General features: G+C 40.0%; 1 protein-coding gene across 2 annotated transcripts; it reads left to right on the forward strand.

Annotated features, from left to right (window-relative positions):
* The first annotated feature begins 4,540 nt into the window (after window positions 1-4,540).
* tmcc2 (transmembrane and coiled-coil domain family 2) lies at window positions 4,541-15,598 on the forward strand. 2 transcript variants are annotated; one of them, XM_079891341.1, is made up of 5 exons: window positions 4,541-4,845; window positions 6,980-7,333; window positions 8,083-8,693; window positions 11,886-12,021; window positions 12,134-12,334. In XM_079891341.1, exons 1-5 carry the CDS (start codon window positions 4,843-4,845, stop codon window positions 12,317-12,319), a joined length of 1,290 nt encoding a protein of 429 aa, XP_079747467.1. In that variant the 5' UTR covers window positions 4,541-4,842; the 3' UTR covers window positions 12,320-12,334. The 2 variants fall into 2 exon arrangements, with proteins under 2 accessions (XP_079747467.1, XP_079747466.1); XM_079891340.1 differs by lacking the exon at window positions 12,134-12,334 and adding an exon at window positions 13,175-15,598 and having other exon boundaries at window positions 4,542-4,845.
* Window positions 15,599-15,872: the final 274 nt, after the last annotated feature.

Genomic DNA, 15,872 nt, shown 5'->3' on the forward strand with positions numbered 1-15,872 from the left:
CAAAGGTGTTACAAACAAACGCGGTTTATCAGGGAACACAAAAGTGTTACAAACTAATGAAAATGTTACAAACGAACGTAGTTTATCAGGGAACACAAAAGTGTTACAAGCTAACGCAAAGGTGTTTCAAACGAACAGTTTCTCAGGGGACACAAAGGTGTTACAAGCTAACACAAAGGTATTACAAACGAACGCAGTTTATCAGGGAACACAAAAGTGTTACAAACTAATGCAAAGGTGTTACAAACGAACGCAGTTTATCAGGGAACACAAAAGTGTTACAAACTAATGCAAAGGTGTTACAAATGAACACGGTTTATCAGGGAACACAAAAGTGTTACAAACTAACGCAAAGGTGTTACAAACGAACGCAGTTTATCAAGGAACGCAAAAGTGTTAAACTAACGCAAAGGTGTTACAAACGAACGCGGTTTATCAGGGAACACAAAAGTGTTACAAACTAACGAAAATGTTACAAACTAACGCAGTTTATCAAGGAACACAAAAGTGTTACAATTTAATGCAAAAGTGTTACAAACGAACGCAGTTTATCAAGGAACGCAAAAGTGTTACAAACTAACGCGGTTTATCAGGGAACACAAAAGTGTTACAAACTAACGAAAATATGTTACAAATGAACAGTTTATCAGGGAACACAAAAGTGTTACAAACTAACGCAAAGGTGTTACAAACGAACGCAGTTTATCAAGGAAGACAAAAGTGTTACAAACTAACGCAAAGGTGTTACAAACGTACGCAGTTTATCAAGGAAGACAAAAGTGTTACAAACTAACGCAAAGGTGTTACAAACGTACGCAGTTTATCAAGGAACACAAAAGTGTTACAAACTAATGCAAAGGTGTTACAAATGAACACGGTTTATCAGGGAACACAAAAGTGTTACAAACTAACGCAAAGGTGTTACAAACGAACGCAGTTTATCAAGGAACGCAAAAGTGTTACAAACTAACGCGGTTTATCAGGGAACACAAAAGTGTTACAAACTAACGAAAATATGTTACAAATGAACAGTTTATCAGGGAACACAAAAGTGTTACAAACTAACGCAAAGGTGTTACAAACGAACGCAGTTTATCAAGGAAGACAAAAGTGTTACAAACTAACGCAAAGGTGTTACAAACGTACGCAGTTTATCAAGGAAGACAAAAGTGTTACAAACTAACGCAAAGGTGTTACAAACGAACGCGGTTTATCAGGGAACACAAAAGTGTTACAAACTAACAAAAATGTTACAAACTAACGCAGTTTATCAATGAACACAAAAGTGTTACAATTTAATGCAAAAGTGTTACAAACGAACGCAGTTTACCAAGGAACGCAAAAGTGTTACAAACTAACGCGGTTTATCAGGGAACACAAAAGTGTTACAAACTAACGAAAATATGTTACAAATGAACAGTTTATCAGGGAACACAAAAGTGTTACAAACTAACGCAAAGGTGTTACAAACGAACGCAGTTTATCAAGGAAGACAAAAGTGTTACAAACTAACGCAAAGGTGTTACAAACGAACGCAGTTTATCAAGGAAGACAAAAGTGTTACAAACTAACGCAAAGGTGTTACAAACGTACGCAGTTTATCAAGGAACGCAAAAGTGTTACAAACTAACGCAGTTTATCAGGGAAACAAACTAACTTTATACAAACTACGCAAAGGTGTTACAAACGAACGCAGTTGATCAAGGAACGCAAAAGTGTTACAAACTAACGCAAAGGTGTTACAAACTAACGCAGTTTATCAGGGAACACAAAAGTGTTATAAGCTAACGAAAAGGTGTTACAAACTAACGCAGTTTATCAGGGAACACAAAAGTGTTGCGAACTAACGCAAAGATGTTACAAACGAACGCAGTTTATCAGGGAACACAAAAGTGTTGCGAACTAACGCAAAGATGTTACAAACGAACGCAGTTTATCAGGGAACGCAAAAGTGTTACGAACTAACGCAAAGATGTTACAAACGAACGCAGTTTATCAGGGAACGCAAAAGTGTTACGAACTAACGAAAAGATGTTACAAACTAACGCAGTTTATCAGGGAACACAAAAGTGTTGCGAACTAACGCAAAGATGTTACAAACGAACGCAGTTTATCAGGGAACGCAAAAGTGTTACGAACTAACGCAAAGATGTTACAAACGAACGCAGTTTATCAGGGAACACAATAGTGTTACAAGCTAACGCAAAGGTGTTACAAACGAACAGTTTCTCAGGGGACACAAAAGTGTTACAAGCTAACGCAAAAGTGTTACAAGCTACGAAAATATGTTACAAACAAACGCGGTTTATCAGGGAACACAAGTGTTACAAGCTAACGAAAAGATGTTACAAACAAACGCGGTTTATCAGGGAACACAAAAGTGTTACGAACTAACGCAAAGATGTTACAAACGAACGCAGTTTATCAGGGAACACAATAGTGTTACAAGCTAACGCAAAGGTGTTACAAACGAACAGTTTCTCAGGGGACACAAAAGTGTTACAAGCTAACGAAAAGATGTTTCAAACAAACGCAGTTTATCAGGGGACGCAAAAGTGTTACAAGCTAACGAAAAGATGTTTCAAACAAACGCAGTTTATCAGGGGACGCAAAAGTGTTACAAGCTAACGAAAATATGTTACAAACGAACGCGGTTTATCAGGGAACACAAAAGTGTTACAAGCTAACGAAAAGATGTTACAAACGAACGCGGTTTATCAGGGAACGCAAAAGTGTTACAAACTAAAGCAAAGGTGTTACAAACAAACGCGGTTTATCAGGGAACACAAAAGTGTTACAAGCTAACGAAAAGATGTTACAAACGAACACAGTTTATCAGGGAACGCAAAAGTGTTACAAACTAAAGCAAAGGTGTTACAAAGGAACACAAAAGTGTTACAAACTAACGCAAAGGTGTTACAAACTAACAGTTTCTCGGGGAACGCAAAAGTGTTACAAGCTAATACAAAGGTGTTACAAACGAGCACCGTTTATCAGGGAACACAAAAGTGTTACAAACTAACGCAAAGGTGTTACAAACTAACAGTTTCTCGGGGAACGCAAAAGTGTTACAAGCTAACGCAAAGTTGTTACAAAGGAACACTCTCAGGGGACGCAAAAGTGTTACAAACGAACGCAAAGGTGTTACAAACTAACAGTTTCTCGGGGAACGAAAAATTGTTACAAGCTAACGCAAAGTTGTTACAAAGGAACACTCTCAGGGGACGCAAAAGTGTTACAAACGAACGCAATTTATCAGGGAATGCAAAAGTGTTACAAGCTAATGCAAAGTTGTTATAAAGGAACAAGTTTCTCAAGGAACACAAAAGTGTTACAAACTAACGCAAAGGTGTTACAAACTAACAGTTTCTCGGGGAACGCAAAAGTGTTACAAGCTAACGCAAAATTGTTACAAAGAAACACATTCTCAGAGGACTCAAAAGTGTTACAAACGAAAGCAATTTATCAGGGAACGCAAAGGTGTTACAAGCTAACGCAAAGTTACTCAGGAAAAGAAAAAGTTTTGCGTGCAAACTCAATTTTTCACCCCCATCTCATAATCTTTCCTTCATATACCTTTAGGGGCACCATACATTTACTTTAGTGCAGTTTAGCTTACCGTTAACTACCATCAAATTACGTTAATTATTAGCTAAACTTTAAAAAACGACCTAAAAATGCTAACATACAGTAGATATTTGACTATTAGTTAAAATTAACAAAATGCGAAAAGGAGGCGGAGCAAGTTAAGAGTGTGCTGAAATGTATGCATTTTGTTAGAATAACGTAGAACATTAATTTAAAAAGTGCATTTCATTTAAGGAATGTTGAAATTTCATGTTGACTACAGAATATGGAAGCTTGCTTCCACCACAAAAAAAAAAAAAAAAAAAAAAAGGTAATTGGGTATTTTCATTTCACAATTCTGACTTTTTTCCTCGAAATTGTGAGTTATAAACTCGGAATTGCGAGAAAAAAGACGAAATTGTGAAAATTATTTTAATTCCCTGGCGGAAACGTTTAAATCCATACTTTTAAAACCGTGTGTTAGTTGCGTATTTTAAAGCTTGCAGCGCTAGACATTGCGAATATATTTCTGTAAACAAATCAACACTCTTTTCCATCGCAATCTCCTGAATGCCACAGATGTCAACAGTGTTCATTATCCTCAAAAAAATTATTTGAATAAGAAAAGCGACGTTGCATGCGTGTGGCGTGTCTCGTGTGTGTGTGTGTGTGTGTGTGTGTGTGTGTGTGTGTGTGTGTGTTGCAGGTGCTGCTCTTCAACATAGTGACCCAGATGTTGTGAAGGGTGTTGCTATGAGACGGACGTCAGCGTTTCCCATCAGCCCCTCCTGTCAGTTTGGGAAATGTCAGACACACACACACACACACACACACATTATATACATCCTTTAAAATGTGTTTCTCACTCAGAAACACCCCCCAATCATGCCCTCATGAACAGACACAATGATAAGCACACGCATAGATTTAGCTGCAGTGTGTGTGTGTGTGTGTGTGTGTGTGTGACGCATGCTCCGCTGATCTCCCCTCCCCCTCAGCTCATCTGCGCATCGAAACACACAGACAAACACACACGGCTGGAGAGACCAGAAAGAAACGGCAGAAACGGGCCAGACAAAGATGAGAGAAGCCGATATCGACTCTAATGTAAACCATGGCAGACTCGACTGAGAGATAGACAGATAGAGGAGGAGAGGGGGAGGGGTGAACACACACACAGAGAGAGAGAGAGAGAGAGAGAGAGAGAGAGAGAGAGAGAGACATGGCCCTCTTACACGTCTCTGCAGTGAAGCTGCACCTCCTGCACTGAAGATCATGGTAATTTATCGCAAATTAATCTTGTGTTCCTGTGTTGTACCGTCCATCATCTATCATCCATCATCCATCCATCATCACCCGTTTGTCTCTCTCACGCGCTTTTCCGCGTTTAACCCGCCTGACACATGTCCCTAAATGTACAGCAGGTGTCATGCATGCATGTGTGTGTGTGTGTGTGTGTTTGCTGTCCCGCACCACTCAATTCAAACCTCCACTCTAAATGCGGCCTGTAGATCACACACACACACACACACACACACACACACACACACACACACACACACACACACACACATGCGCATGCTCTTGACAGGTAACATGGCTCAGATTCACATGCATTAAAAGATGCATGGACTGCGCTGACCTTTAGCCGTGTGTGTGAGTGTGTGTGTGTGAGTGTTTCTCAGAGAAATGCATTCTAGCATGCTGTTTTGTGCAGGTAACATGCATGCAGTAACACACGCACACACACACACACGTAAAGATTAATGCATCTTTACACACATGTGAAAAACAGCATGCTCAAATGCGTGTTTCCCTGAGACGAGGCTTGTTGTGTTACACTGCATCTTTTCACGCACGTTTATTTGTTTACGACGATTTGCTGCGACTCTAACGCGTATTGCGACGCTGCATTTATGAATGATTCATTTCAGATCACTATTGATTTTCCTGTGGTGTGTCGTTCACATCAAGCGCTGATGTTTCAGGTCGTAGGTGTAAATCTACGCATGCTTCTGCAGTTTCTTCTCTTAGTTTAGTGTGTATGGAGAGGTTTAACGAACGGAAAGTGGGTCACGGTGTCTCTCTCTTGTAAACACTCACTCATATGACTGAGGTGTTAAAATTAGTGTGTGTGGTGTCACATCAGATGCTTGATGTGCAAGTTTGCATGACACTGCAGTTCAGCTCTGTTGTGTTTTCATTGTGTGATCAGGGTTTGAGATTAACTTTTTCACTCACCGGCCAATTTGGCTACTAAATTTATAAGTTATCGGCCATTCAGAAATTCTACTAGCCACAAAAAAAGAAGAAAAAAAATGAACCAGATTAACTACGTCACAGATTATTTATAAATTATAAAATGTAATAAAATCCTGTCATCCAGCATCTCCTCTCTTCCTCTTTAAGAAACATCAGAAAAATGTAGGAGGTTTGAAAATAACAATGTCTTTTCTGTTAATCAAATGCTTTTTAATCTTCTCTATTGCTTCAATGCAAATGAACAAGCGCTGTTATTTGTTGTGTAGTGACGTGTGTGTTCAAGTAAGCAGATATGAGCAGATTCTGAGCAATACGCCGTATTTAATATATCATGATGATCAGTATTTGTGCTAAATCTGCACAGATTTGTCTTACACGAACTTCCCCAGTAAAGTGAGTAAACATGAAAACTAATACGCCAAATTGGCTCGTGATTTGACAGTGTTTCCCACCAGTTGATTTTTACCCGCATTTGGCGGATGTTCATTTCAAAACCTGCTTATACCCTGAACATAATAAAGTGAAGCCCGATTTTTTTACACTGCAAAAAGAAATGCTTTTCTTACTCAGTATTTTTGTCTTGTTTCCAGTCCAAATATCAGAAAATTCTTAAATCAAGAAGCATTTACTATATGAGTAAAATGCCATACGATATTATGTCCTGTTTTTCCGGGGGAATTAATCAAAATTAAATGAGTTGATGCTTAAAAAAAGCACAATTATCTGCCAACGGGGTCAGAAAAATAATCTTAATTCAAACAGATAATTTTACTTGTTTTAAGCAGCAACTCACTTAATCTAGATTTATTTCCCCAGAAAACAAGACATAATATCGTATGGCATTTTACTCATCTAGTAAATGCTTCTTGATTTAAGAATTTTCTGATATTTGGACTGGAAACAAGACAAAAATACTAAGTAAGAAGAGCATTTTTTCCAGTGTAAGACGGCAAATTGGCTAGTGATTTGACAACGTTTCAATTTTCAATTTTCAAACCCTGATTGAGTTTCATCCGCATTTAGCGGGTAAGCGGGTGTTAATTTCAAACCCTGATTAAACCCTGAACATAATGAGTAAAGCCCAATTTTTAAGATGCCAAATTGGCTAGTGCTAATTTTCTAATATCAAACCCTGATTGTGTGCATGCAGCTGGATAAGAGCGAAGTGTCGACTCTCGGGCTGCCGCCGTCCGCGAGCCATGGCGGGTCTGACGGGAACATTAGCGTGGAGGCGGGACCGGACGGCGAGGTCCAGAGAACACGTGTGGCGCTGGAACACCTGCAGCAGAAGATCCTGAAGATCACCGAGCAGATCCGCGTGGAACAGGAGGCGCGCGACGCTAACGTAGCCGAGTATCTCAAACTCGCCCACAACGCGGACAAACAGCAGGCGTCGCGCATCAAACAAGTGTTCGAGAAGAAGAACCAGAAGTCTGCGCAGACCATTGCACACCTGCACAAGAAACTCGAGCACTACCATAAGAAACTCAAAGAGATCGAACAGGTAAAATGAGCGTTTATGTTTAGGGCTGCACGATTAATCGCAATTAACATGAAATCGTCGGTTGGTTTATCGCGATTATGAGATTGCAAAGGCTGTGATTATTTTGAGTGTGCAGCTTGTCAGTGACGTACGGCTCAGTAAACGCTGCTCCATCTGAAACCACTGCGAGTTTGAGTCGCTTATAACGTGCCTTTGAAAAAGCAACACGCCTCAAACATCCTTCCAGAGAACGAGAACACAAACTTTGAAACTGGTTTGTAACTTTGTAACTCCAAGGTGCAAGTTTAAAAAGAAATTTGAAAAATGTTACTTAAACTTAAAAACGGCGTGGCGTGCACATGCATATTATGTGTTTAGTCTATAGGTGTGCGCATTTAAATATATATATTATCCATGCGAACTGGAATAATTTTGATAACGTTTTATCTGTACAGAGGTAAAGGGAAGGAGGCCTTCACAGGGGAGCTTATCCAGCGATAGTATTATTATCCTGGAATGACGTGTGTTATTGTACTTCTGCGGGGCATATTTGGCGTGTCTGTGTGAGACGTCCTCTGGTATTTAGATGGAGCAGCATTTACTACCGATCACAGAGCCGTACTTCACTGACAAGCAGCGCATAAAATAATCACAGCTTTTGCCAAATCGCGTGCGGTTTCATTTCGATTAATCCTGCAGCCTTAGTTCTCTTGCATGCAAACTTTGCAAACTGCAATTTTCCAGAGTAATCACGTCTTGCTCTTTCGCAGAATGGTCCGGCGCGGCAGCCCAAAGACGTCTTCCGGGACATGCATCAGGGGCTGAAGGACGTGGGCGCGAACATGCGCGCGGGAATCAGCGGGTTCGGAGGGGGCGTGGTCGAAGGAGTGAAGGGCGGAGTCTCGGCGCTCACGCACACCGCGGTCGTCTCGAAACCGCGAGAGTTCGCCAGCCTCATCCGCAACAAGTTCGGGAGTGCCGATAACATCGCCCACATGAAGGACACCCTGGAGGACGGGCACGCGGAAGAGACGCCGCGCGCTCTGAGCGGAAGCGCTACGCTAGTCTCCAGCCCCAAATACGGTAGCGACGACGAGTGCTCGAGTGCGACGTCTGGGTCACCGGCCGGGAGCAACTCTGGTGGGGCCGGTGGGCCGATGTCTGGGATGGGAGCCACCATGGGGAGCCCTCGGCTCGACGGGCATCACCACCACCATCACCACCACCACTCGTCGTCTTCCTCGTGGGATGCGCTGCTGGAAGGCCTGCAGGAGATAAAAGTCGGCCAAGTGCACATGGAGGACGCCATCGAGGACATGAAAGCGCAGCTGCAAAGCGACTACGGCTACATGACCCAGTGCTTGCAGGAGGAGCGATACAGGTAAAACTGCACCAACTATAGCAGTGAACTTTCCAGTAGCGATGTTCGATTCTTAAAGGGAATCGTTCTTTTGAGCCGGTTTACTTGGGGTGTAACGATACCCTCATGTCATGATTCGATACACATCACGATATATTATTGCGATACTCCAAGACATATGGTAAAAGGGTAACAAAAAAAGTACTGTTGATTAAAATGCTAAATTTGGTTTTACATTGTGTGTGTAAATGAATAGGCTTGGACTTGGTGCTGGAAACCCAAAGCTCAGGACAATAGAGACACCAGACTAAACATATTCATGAAGCTAAAAACAGAATTATTTTAGATGAATATGCTTGATTTCTGTCCCTGACTAGATATATTTAAAATTATTTAGGCCACTTTTTACTGGTAACATCCGAAATTTGGAATTATCAGGACCCACAAATATTCCCCGATCTCATTATTATACATTATATTCAACATTATATATAGTAGTTTAATGTAGCACTGACACTGAAACTCTGAAAACTTATTTTTAGAACTGTAGAATTTTTTCTCACACAGTAATTTTCATTTTGGGTGAACTATCGACAATACATATAGTCACTATCCATGATACATATAGTTGCATTTTTATATTGTGATATATTGTTACTCCCTTACGGTTCACTGAATCAAACCTTAGTTCCGGGTTAAAAACGCAAGACGCATGCTCCTTGCAAAGCACCGAATGAACCAATCTAGAGATGGATAATTGAGCCAAAGAACCGGTTCAGTCGTGTCCAACTCAAAAATAACTTTGACAGTTAGAACTGGCTCATTTGTGAGTTGGTAATTTGTGATTCATTCACTATGAACCGGGTCTTTGGTTCAATAACCCATTTGGTTATTGGCTCATTTGGTGCTTGCAAAGCAAGGCAAGGCCAGTTTATTTATATAGCACATTTCATACACTATGGTGATTCAAAGTGCTTTACACAGAAAGGAATTAAAATAATCACAAAATAAAAGCAAGTAAAATTAAAACAGTTATAAAAGGCATTAAAAGAGATATAAAGATGAAATTTAAAAGAGTAAAAAGATGATACATAGATAAACTTCTCATCTGGCAAAACACTGAGATTTTCCCATGTTGATTGTACTGTGTCTGTGGTGTTCTTTCGGCTCGCCTAAATAATCTGTTGGACGTCTCCAATAGATCTGATTTCCCCTAAAATCGGACAGGAGGAGCTCTAGGAAAGGAATCGATCCAGTCCGCACCCCACAGAACAGATCTGGTCCCCGACCTCGAGTTTCACATCAAACTCACTACTCTACCACAGACTCTGGTCATCAACATGGTTTCATCTCTCACTTTCCCAATGAACATTTCAGAGTAATTTATGTTTGTCTCTTAATCAATTCTCAGTGCCACTTGAGTTCAGTTTAGAATCAAAAGGAGGATGCACCGAATTAACCAATCTAGAGATGGATAATTGAGCCAAAGAACTGGTTCTTTCATGTCCAACTCAAAAAATAACTTTGACAATTAGAACTGGCTCATTTTTGAGTTGGTTATTTGTGATTCGTTAATTTCGAACCGGTTCTTTGGTTCAATAACCCATTTGGTTATTGGCTCATTTGGTTATTGGCTCATTTGGTTATAGGTTCATTTGGTTATAGGCTCATTTGGTTATAGGTTTATTTGGTTATTGGCTCAATTGGTTATAGGTTTATTTGGTTATTGGCTCATTTGGTTATTGGCTTATTTGGTTATAGGCTCAATTGGTTATAGGTTTATTTGGTTATTGGCTCATTTGGTTATTGGCTTATTTGGTTATAGGCTCAATTGGTTATAGGTTTATTTGGTTATAGGCTCATTTGGTTATTGGCTTATTTGGTTATAGGCTCATTTGGTTATTGGCTTATTTGGTTATAGGCTCATTTGGTTATTGGCTTATTTGGTTATAGGCTCAATTGGTTATAGGTTCATTTGGTTATTGGCTCATTTGGTTATAGGTTTATTTGGTTATTGGCTCAATTGGTTATAGGTTTATTTGGTTATTGGCTCATTTGGTTATTGGCTTATTTGGTTATAGGCTCAATTGGTTATAGGTTTATTTGGTTATAGGCTCATTTGGTTATTGGCTTATTTGGTTATAGGCTCATTTGGTTATTGCTTATTTGGTTATTGGCTCAATTGGTTATAGGTTTATTTGGTTATTGGCTCAATTGGTTATAGGTTTATTTGGTTATTGGCTCATTTGGTTATTGGCTTATTTGGTTATAGGCTCAATTGGTTATAGGTTTATTTGGTTATAGGCTCATTTGGTTATTGGCTTATTTGGTTATAGGCTCATTTGGTTATTGGCTTATTTGGTTATAGGCTCATTTGGTTATTGCTTATTTGGTTATTGGCTCATTTGGTTATAGGTTTATTTGGTTATTGGCTCAATTGGTTATAGGTTTATTTGGTTATTGGCTCATTTGGTTATTGGCGCATTTGGTTATTGGCTCAATTGGTTATAGGTTTATTTGGTTATAGGCTCATTTGGTTATTGGCTTATTTGGTTATAGGCTCATTTGGTTATTGGCTCATTTGGTTATAGGCTCATTTGGTTATTGGCTCATTTGGTTATAGGTTTATTTGGTTATAGGCTCATTTGGTTATTGGATTATTTGGTTATAGGCTAATTTGGTTATTGCTTATTTGGTTATTGGCTCAATTGGTTATTGGCTCATTTGGTTATTGGCTCATTTGGTTATAGGCTCAATTGGTTATAGGCTCATTTGGTTATTGGCTCATTTGGTTATTGGCTCAATTGGTTATAGGTTTATTTGGTTATAGGCTCATTTGGTTATTGGCTCATTTGGTTATTGGCTCATTTGGTTATAGGCTCATTTGGTTATAGGCTCATTTGGTTATAGGCTCAATTGGTTATAGGCTCATTTGGTTATAGGCTCATTTGGTTACTGGCTCATTTGGTTATAGGCTCATTTGGTTATAGGCTCAATTGGTTATAGGCTCATTTGGTTATAGGCTCAATTGGTTATAGGCTCATTTTGTTATAGGCTCATTTGGTGCTGCGCATCATCAATCCGGAACTAAAGTTTGATTCAGTTTGACTCAGTGAACCGGCTCGACTGGTTAAAAACGCTTTGTTCAAGAATCGAACCTCACTATTTTTCCAGAGCTGAATGTTCAGGTGTGTGTCTCTCTTTTTCCTCCAGATACGAGCGTCTGGAAGAGCAGCTGAATGACCTGACGGAACTTCACCAGAACGAAATGAGCAATCTGAAGCAGGAGCTGGCCAGCATGGAGGAGAAGGTGGCGTACCAGTCGTACGAGAGAGCGCGAGACATCCAGGTGAGAAACGATAACAAAGAATGATCGAGACTTAATTTTGTTTTAGGCTCTACTAGAACAGGTTTTCCTGCTTGAATGTTGATTATTTTCCCCATATTCTTCATTGTTGCAGCTCCTCTCTTCCCAGTCTGTCAGTTGTTTAGTTCCTGTCTCTGTGAAGCCCCTCCTTCTGAAAAGCACACTGTGCTCTGATTGGTCGGTTGGAGCAGTGTGTTGTGATTGGTCGAGCACTTCGAGTGTGTTTGGAGAATGTCCCGCCCCTTACCATAACCGCCAGTTTCAACACATATGCATATGAATTATTTAAATGAGGAATATTGTGACGTGTTTGTTCCCGAAAGAAAACTCAAGACTACAATGGAGGCGTTTCAGGGAGTTCAGAAACAGTGACAGTGATATAGAGGAAAAAAAACAAGTTCTGACATGAAACTCTAGATGGCGCAGGTCCTTAACTCAATTTGGTAGCGATAAGATTGTTATCCACATAGTGCAGCTGATTGGTTGCTGTTACATCAGCGGCCAATGAGCTGTGGCTCAATATTCAAATGCTGGTAGTGTTTGCTGTTAGCAGTGCTCTTTCAGAAACCCTCCCCCTTCCCCAGCTCCACCTGTATTGATCTGCTACTGGGGTTATTTTAGCAGTAACATGCAATAACCAGCAGCAGCGTAGCAGATCTATTCCGCCAAGACCAAAGTTCTATAGTGTGTTGAAGTGTGTTTTCTGAGGTTACTGATGCACAAACACAGATTTATGCACTATTGTAACCTAATTTTCCTTGCATGCACATTAAGGAAATTATATTTTATTCAAGAACAACTGTTTGAAAAGTTAATGCACTTTAAAAAGTGAATGTCATTTAATTTCAATAAAAGATGCAATGCTTGATTTGGTTTATATTTGCTCATTGTGCTCGCTTGCGCCCTCTTGTGGGCATAGGAGACAATACAGAACTTTTTTCCTCTAACATCAAGTATTGCCTTTAGAATTCGAATATAATTCGAATTTTGCTAATATTTACGAAAGAAATTCGAATTTAGCTTTTCAGCCATTTTGACAGCCCTAATTAACATTGCCATATCCGAGAGTTGTAATCACTGAGGGACTTTGTAACTTGTACACTAGACAAAGTTCTGTGCATGTGTTTGTGTGCAGGAGGCCGTAGAGTCGTGTCTCACCCGCATTACCAAACTGGAGCTACAGCAGCAACAGCAGCAGGTGGTTCAGCTGGAGGGCGTGGAAAACGCAAACGCTCGAGCCCTGCTGGGAAAACTCATCAACGTCATCCTGGCCCTGATGGCGGTGCTGCTGGTGTTCGTCTCCACCATGGCCAACTTCATCACGCCCCTCATGAAGACGCGCGCTCGGGTCGGCGCCACCCTCGCCCTGGCGCTCTTCCTGGTCACACTGTGGAAACACTGGGATTGGCTTGAGCTCTGTCTGCTGCCCAGCTGAAAGAGACGAACAAAATACACAGAACTTAGATTCTAACTGTGACGCATCCTTCTCATCATACCAGAGCTTGAAGGATGTTTAAGAAAGATTCAGTAAGGAGATACACCATGGTCTACATGACTCTACATTCCCGGTCTTTTCCTTCTGAATGGGTTTCTTTCCTATTTTAGATCATTGAGCTCATTTTTGCTTTAAAGGGATAGTTCACCCAAAAATGAAAATTAGCCCATGATTTACTCATCCTCAAGTCACCCTAGGTGTTTTTTACTGGCTCTTCCAAGCTTTATAATGGCAGTGAAGGGCTGTTTCTTTTTTGAAGTCCATAAAAGTGCATCCATCTATCATAAAAGTGCATCTATCCATCATAAAAGTGCTCCACAGGCTCCGGGGGTTTATAAAGGCCTTCTGAAGCGAAGCGATGCGTTTGTGTAAGAAAACTATCCATATTTAACACGTGACAAAGTAAAATTCTAGCTTCCGGCCAAACGAACATACAGTCTACTTGCGCCTAAAGTGCAACTTGTGACGTCAGAAGTAGCGTAGTGCGTCATAGCATAGCGTAAATATCAGCAGTACATCGCATTATTCGCATAAGTTGCGCTTAGACTTGAGTCGAATCCGTATGTTCGTTTGGCCGGAAGCTAGTTATTTTACTTTATAGTTTTAAATATGGATATTTTTCTTACAAAAACACATGGCTTCACTTCAGAAGGCCTTTATTAACCCCCAGAGCTGTGTGGAGCACTTTTATGATGGATAGATGCACTTTTATGATGGATAAATGCACTTTTATGGACCTCAAAACAGACAGTCATTCACTGCCATAATAAAGCTTGGAAGAGCCAGGACATTTTTTTATATAACAGCGATTGTGTTCGTCTGAAAGAAGAATGTCATATACACCTAGGATGACTTGAGGGTGAGTAAATCATGGGCCAATTTTCATTTTTGGGTGAACTATCCCTTTAACTAATGAATGTTAAAAGGTTCTTAGAGCGGAGAGTCCAGCGAATGGTCTTCTGCTGATGCATGGCTTTAAAACCAACACACGTTCACATTTCAGATCCAAACTTCTTTGGAGCTTTTGACACCAAAACTGTCTCGGAAAATGTGTTGCGTTTAGTTTGTTTTGTCTCTGTGTCTGTTGTATATGAAATATCTCATTGTGGAGGAGGGCGAAACATTGTCATTTTACTTTGTGTGTTGTTAAGTGATATTTGACTAGGGTGAAAAGGCAGAAACGTAACGTCAGTAGTCAAGAATCAATAAGAATCAACCACATCCGTCATCAGAACATTTTTGTAAACACAGTAATAGTGTAACACGCTCCATTGGCTTGATCACATTTATCATGTTTCTACCCGTTTGCTAAATCTCAACACCACTGTATTCTTAATAAATACATTTGCAAATATAGGCTAGGCTTTTGTTTTCATTAGGACCTGTGCAGCAATGATGCTAGGATCCTATTGGAATTACTCGTTGTATTATTACCTTTTTTCTTTTTATTATTTTGGGTGAACATATTTTCGCATTGGACGACAATCTGCTGCAATCCAGATGCAGACTTTAATCCAGATATAATTCATTAATCCCAGGATGGATTACACTGAGTCACATGAACCTGCTCAAAATGATGAATATGATAATCAACAACCTGACACACGATTATGATCCATAACACAGCATACGTTTTCCTTATCAATGATTCTGAGTTCGTCACAAACCTACTCTGTAAATCAGCAGATGTGATGTGATTGTGATGAATAAATCGCTCGATTTACTGCATGATCGACATGTTAAAACCAGTTCAACGGCGCCATCTTGCGTTACACAACGGTCGGTAGGTGCCTCGTTATCTTTCTAATGAGAAACAACTCCCTTTAATTAACAGTATGCAAATAAGATTGATCTGACAAACTGTGCCCGGAAAAAACGAACGAGGACAGAATGGTAATATCATCAGATGTGTTCGCTTAGATAAGCGCACGCTGAATATATCTATAAATCTATCATTTTGACATTTAATAGGGATAAACTTACCATTTAGTCCAGTGGATAGACCGTTTACTGCCCGTCTGAGGTAATTTGCGCGCTAAAATTGCGCGCGCTTTTATAACGGTAAATTTATCAGATTGACGGGTTTAAAGCAATAAACTCCAGAAATAAAGTGCAGTTTGAAACAATATTCCTATAGACAACTACAATTAGGCACTTCTGAAGATAAACTTGTCACAGGATTTGACAAATGTTGTGAGTGTTTTTAATTCATATTTTTGACTAAAAAATTTAATGGTAAATGTGATAGAGCAAAATATAGAATATCTATTTCGAATTCACATTATACACAATTGCTTTGGTGTTTTATAAAACCTTTCACAGGGTGTTTAACCATGAC

This window comes from Squalius cephalus (assembly GCF_949319135.1).
Source record: "Squalius cephalus genome assembly, chromosome: 13".
NCBI classification, from domain to species: domain Eukaryota; kingdom Metazoa; phylum Chordata; class Actinopteri; order Cypriniformes; family Leuciscidae; genus Squalius; species Squalius cephalus.

Excerpts from the sequence above, each read along its gene's own strand:
- tmcc2 (XM_079891340.1), top strand. Across the intron at positions 7,334-8,082 it reads AACTCAAAGAGATCGAACAG|AATGGTCCGGCGCGGCAGCC; the intron begins GTAAAATGAGCG and ends GCTCTTTCGCAG. Across the intron at positions 12,022-13,174 it reads AGAGAGCGCGAGACATCCAG|GAGGCCGTAGAGTCGTGTCT; the intron begins GTGAGAAACGAT and ends GTTTGTGTGCAG.